The sequence below is a fragment of the Myotis brandtii genome, unplaced genomic scaffold, assembly GCF_000412655.1.
Source record: "Myotis brandtii unplaced genomic scaffold, ASM41265v1 scaffold351, whole genome shotgun sequence".
In the NCBI taxonomy this organism is placed as follows: Eukaryota; Metazoa; Chordata; class Mammalia; order Chiroptera; family Vespertilionidae; genus Myotis; species Myotis brandtii.
In genome coordinates, this window is record NW_005363502.1 from 2,354,385 (window position 1) to 2,360,116 (window position 5,732).

The 5,732-nt window shown below is 37.6% G+C and overlaps 1 protein-coding gene across 5 annotated transcripts in view; it reads left to right on the top strand.

Moving 5' to 3' along the window:
• The window catches only part of TOX (thymocyte selection-associated high mobility group box), a 310,502-nt gene extending 306,421 nt beyond the window's left edge, over positions 1-4,081 (top strand). For 4 of the 5 annotated variants that reach the window (XM_014544102.1, XM_014544103.1, XM_014544105.1 and 1 more), the window contains exons 8-9: positions 2,170-2,321; positions 2,708-3,340. In XM_014544102.1, the coding sequence (XP_014399588.1) occupies positions 2,170-2,321; positions 2,708-2,744 (189 nt within the window). In that variant the 3' untranslated portion in view covers positions 2,745-3,340. Of the gene's footprint in view, positions 1-2,169; positions 2,322-2,707 lie in introns of all 5 variants that reach the window. The other variant, XM_005871646.2, reaches the window with a different exon arrangement.
• The last annotated feature ends 1,651 nt before the right edge of the window (positions 4,082-5,732 follow it).

Genomic DNA, 5,732 nt, shown 5'->3' on the forward strand with positions numbered 1-5,732 from the left:
GGGGGGGTTGGGGGGGGGGGGGGGGGGGGGGGGGGGGGGGGGGAGCAATGGTGGTTTCTATTGTTGATTGTGCAGGGTTGGGTAGAAATTGTTTGGTTTATTTTTATTTATTTTTTCTTTTTCATATGTTCCCATACTTTTAACTAATTCAAGATATTTTTCAACTACTTCGTTTTTGAGATCCATTTACTTTTAGGTTACATTTTGTTGATTGTGCTAAAATCCAATATGGAGAATTTTACATTAAAAAGATAGGAAAGCCCTGGCATATACTCATTTATACTCCCCATGCCTTCCAACAGTAACTTCAAATATTCTGTGTTAAACTGTATTCATTGGAAGACATTGTTTATTGAGCCACTACTATGGGGTACTCCTGTGAATATCCAGTGAGCAAGGCAAGCACTCTGAATCTCCAGTCCCTCTGGCCAGCTCTTAAGACAGGAGCTGAAATGGAAGTTAACAGGAGGCTATTCATTCTTGGAGCTTTTTGCTGCTGTTTGCCCAGCATCACACCAGACACTAGGAGAAAAAGTCAAGAAAGCTGGACAATGGCTCCATCAAGACAATAGTATAGGACCATAATGAAATGGGTACACTTCGCAGAAGCCAGACAGATGGGGGAGTGTTCTGGAGAGAGGAAGGACCAGGGACCCACAGCCTGTACTACCTCTTACTTTTCATCTTGCTCTTTTGGGAAACGCTTATAGCTTAAGCTGCAAGTGGTGTCTATATAAACAAATGTATTTCCCATAAACCAGTTGTTAATTTAGGAAACATTCTATTCCCTTTAGTCTGTGTGAGGTCAAATAACCAGGCTGGCTGAATTCCCTACTTTTCGATGATTTGTTTCCAATTTTTCAAAGTTTTGTCTTTCATCCACAGCTTTGATGGGAGTTGGTGTGAACATTGGCTTGAAGTCTTTATCATTTAAACAGAAAATAAATTAGTATCTTAATGCCAATATCGAGAATTGAGGACATTTGATGATAGGTGTCTTTGAGTAGAAGAGGGCATTGAATGTTCCAATGAACATTCATACATGATAAAAGTCTAAGGAAATATCTTTAGTTAGAAATTAATTCTCTGACCATTCTGCTGAGTTAAAAAAAAAAAAGGCAAGAACTCAACAATATTATGCCTTTAAAAGCTCCCTGCAACTAAATGGAGAATGGTTCATTTTAAAATATCTTGATTTTTTTTCAGTGGTTAAAAACCATGTATGAAATTGGCCATAGAAAGAGACGACCACATGATTAATTAAGTTGCTTTTTTGGTCATTTCCAGCAAAGCTTGCTTATGCTGCTCTTGAATTCACCAGATAAGCTAAAAATAAATTGTAGTGTATAACGCTTTTTATTTACCAGATATAAATATATTCTTCAGAGATTCTGTCCTTGAATTTTTAATAGCTTTGCAAGGATTAAAAGTCAATACTTCACCACACCAGTGTATTAAAAGAATCTTCCTGAAGTCTGATTATTGTTTGCCAGTTAATAGACTTTTCAATTAAAATTATTTGCTCTGTCTTACACTTTTCCTTCTCTGTGTTTTTCAATGGCAAGTTGTTTTGAATCTTCCCTATATTAGTCCAACAACTGTTAAAAAGCTTTGGTTGAAATTTTTTAGCTGAGAAAAAAAAGTACAAATAAAAGAAGAGGCAGATGGTCCCTTTGTGAATGAATGAAGAAAAAGGGTTTTGAGAACAATATATGAATAGGTGTAGTCTAATAAAACACTCAGCCACCTGCTGCCTGAATCCTTCAAAAAAAGATTCTGTTGCATATTCTGGGAGTTAACTATTAATGTATCCTTCAGTTTGATAGAAAATATAAACTTTGAGAGGTTTGGGTCCTTTTCCCTTTGTGTGGATTGAATTGGCTTCTCTATATTTTAAATTGGGTTTTTTTTAATTCAATTTATCTGCTCAAGAGTATAATTAAAGGTTTTCTAACAAATGGTTAAATGAAGGAAAGATACCAATGAGGATGTAGGCATTTCTTTTCTACCTTTGTTTTAAGTTTTCTGCGCCCCTTCAGAAAAACTTGCCCTTGCAGAGACACAAGCAAGAAGGCCGTGATGTGTTTGCAAACAGTGGCTAAATATTTGGGTGCATTTCTTCTTAAAAAGGCACTTCGATCCTTATTTGTGGACTGCTTTCCCTTTCAGGGATTTACTCTTCCACCGGACTATCAGACTATAATCAACCCTACATCCACAGCTGCACAAGTGGTCACCCAAGCAATGGAGTACGTGCGTTCTGGGTGCAGAAACCCTGCCGCCCAGCCCGTGGACTGGAATAACGACTACTGCAGTAGTGGGTAAGCGGCCGTTCACCGCCACCTGGTGGTGGGCAGCTCTCATTGCATGCCCAGCGTGCCCTGCTCCCTCGTCCATGGAAAGAAAGATCTATCTTTTCTTGCTGCTTCCTAAAAGATTATCTGGAATGGTACCCTCATTCCTGAAAGCAGAAGACACCGCTCCAGAAATGAGTAAGCCCTCTACTAGCCGTACCGAGAATAACTGCCTTTAGATCCCTGTTCGCTGGAGATGGAGATGTAGGTTAACTAATAGTGCACGTTCCTAGGACACACTTCCTCATTCTTCAAGCTATAGCAAATAGATAGGCTTACATGCCCCGAGGTCACCTGTAGCGAGATTACCTGTGTGTAACAAGGCATTCTTTGTCTGTTTCCTCTTCATACAGGGGCATGCAGCGGGACAAAGCACTGTACCTTACCTGAAAATCTGAACGCCTCTTCTGTCCACTGAGGAATTCAGGGAAGTCTTCACCGTGGGTTGCTTTGTACAGTCAAGGCAATTCTCCATTTTATTAGAAAATACAAGTTGCTAAGCACTTAGGACCATTTGAGCTTGTGGGTCACCCACTCTGGAAGAAATAGTCATGCTTCTTTATTATTTTTTTAATCCTTTATGGACATTGTTTTTCTTCTTCCCTGAAGGAAATTTGGACCATTCAGATTTTATGTTGGTTTTTTGCTGTGAAGTGCTGCGCTATAGTAACTGCCTTAGCAACTGTAGATGTCTCGGATAAAAGTCCTGGATTTTCCATTGGTTTTCATAATGGGTGTTTATATGAAACTACTAAAGACTTTTTAAATGGCTTGATGTAGCAGTCATAGCAAGTTTGTAAATAGCATCTATGTCACACTCTCCTAGAGTATAAAATGTGAATGTTTTTGTAGCTAAATTGTAATTTGAAACTGGCTCATTCCAGTTTATTGATTTCACAATAGGGGTTAAATTGGCAAACATTCATATTTTTACTTCATTTTTAAAACAACTGACTAATAGTTCTATATTTTCAAAATATTTGAAAAAAAACGTATTCCCAAATGATTTTAATTTAAAAACAAATTGGCTTTGTCTCATTGATCAGACAAAAAGAAACTAATGTTAAGGGAAGCGCAAACACATTTATTTTGTACTGCAGAAGAATTGCTTTTTGTATCACTTTTTGTGTAATGGTTAGTAAATGTCATTTAAGTCCTTTTATGTATAAAACTGCCAAATGCTTACCTGGTATTTTATTAGATGCAGAAACAGATTGGAAACAGCTAAATTATAACCTTTACATATGGCTCTGTATTATTGTTTCTCCATACTGTGTCTGTATTTAATCTTTTTTTATGGAACCTGTTGCGCCTATTTATGAAATAATAAATATAGGTGTTTGTAAGTAAATTTGTTAGTATTTGAAAGAGGTTTCTTTGATGTTTTAACTTTTGCTGGCAAAAAAAAAAAATTCACGCTTGGTGTGAATACTTTATTATTTAGTTTTTACGGTGACATGAATAAAGCCAAACCTACTTTTCATTTAGCAACAAATCAAAGTAACTAATCCTTATTTTTACATTTCGTTGGTTGATGCAAATGAAAAACTATGATATTTAAGAACTTTCTTTCTTCGTACAATTTAACAGAGAAATTACCCTACAAGTCACACAAGCTCCAAGACCAAACGGACAGGTTCTTGACCTGAAAGGGTTGCTCCTTGGTTCTCAGCTGGTTGTAGTCAATTCTGTAAAGTCCCCTCCTCCGAAAAAAATTATAAAAATTAAAGTCGAATCAACCAAAATTCCTCAAGCTGCATGCTTTTCACAAAATCCAGGAAACATTTAGGAATTGAGCCAGAGGTGAGAGGAAGGGAGGGAAAGCATACTGTCAAGAATATATCTGAAAATGAAAGGTGAGTAATCAAACAGAAAAAAAGGTGGGGGGAAACATCAAATTTGAAAGATACTGATAGAAATTGAGGTTCTAACCGTCTTTTGTGTCTCTACAAGCTACTTGTCTTTCCAGAATTCCTGGGTCTTCCAATGGAATTCTGAGGGTACTAGCGATTTTCTAGGAAACCAAAAACATTGAGAATCTGGCTGAAGGTTTGCATAGCTTTTATATCAAAAAGAGCTAGCAAATTAATCCCTTACAGGGGATTGTATTTTTAAAAGCAAGTCTGGTTGGAAATCAAGAGAATGGCTGATGTTTCTTTCATGAAATGTGTGAACTAAACTTAACGATTTAACTAAATACAAATATATGCATTGTGTAATCCAGTCAGAATTAAAAAGACAAAGGGTATGCTTGCTTTGGAATGATTTTAGGCATTGTACAACCTTGAATCACTTGAGCATGTAATAACTAATAAATAATGCAGATCCAGTGTGATTATTAAAATGACTGTAGCTGAGAGCTCTAATTTTCCTGTCTTGAGACTGTATAAGAACTCATGTGATTAAGTTCACAGTTTATTGTTTGTCTGTTTAGTATTTCAGAAATATACCAGCACCACTAATTACCTAATGTCTTTTATTTATTATATGATAAGAAAGTGGAGTTTTCGCCTGTAGTAAGTCTAAACGGAGTAGGTAATTACTGGGATGAGAACAGCAAGCTTTGACTGTGACAGGAGGTTTGTACAGGAAAGTACAATGTTGTTTACACATTACAGCGTTTCTAGAACAGGTGTGCAACCAGGGTAGAGAAAGTGTTCACACTCGATACCAAAAACAAAAAAAGTACAAAACCAATGTAAATAAAAGAGAGTACATCATAAATAAAAATTCTTGCCATGTGTGACCGTATTCTATCTGGACATCCATCAGCCGCTAAAGGACAGACCCAGTAGAGGAGAAATCGCAAATAAACTTGGTGGCAGAAGCCATCAGGCACAGCAAGGGTTCACGGGTTCCACGGCCACAGATGGTCGTTCCTGAAGCACAGTGTCCTCTCAGCAACCTGGTACGGTGACGTGTTGCCTGAGAAATCCTCCACTTTAGAAAGGAAGCCAGCTTGTAGCTTGAAACTCAAAGGAACAGTGAGTGATGGGGTGCCCTGTAGTACTCTCTGCAGGACCCCTGCCCCTCGAATCAAGTCATTCTGGGAAATTCGGCAATAATACTGAATATAAACTCTCTTTACCAACTCAACAAAACCAAAACTGTAACTCACTTGAAAGGAAGAAAGAAAACTATGTATGAGGAAGGGTAGGAGAGGGTTGAATTGTGTCTCTACCTTACACAAGAAAGAGGAATCCAAAAGCCCAACACCCATTCAAATGCGAATGAGCTGACAATGGAAAATTAGTCAATGACTTCTAGTTAACCAAGTCAGTGACCGTAGCTAAGGATAAAAGTTGGTCTCTGTGATAGTGTTCACCTTGTTTCTTAAAGGGAAAGAGTCCTGTCTGAATGGGATGTGAGCGATCCATC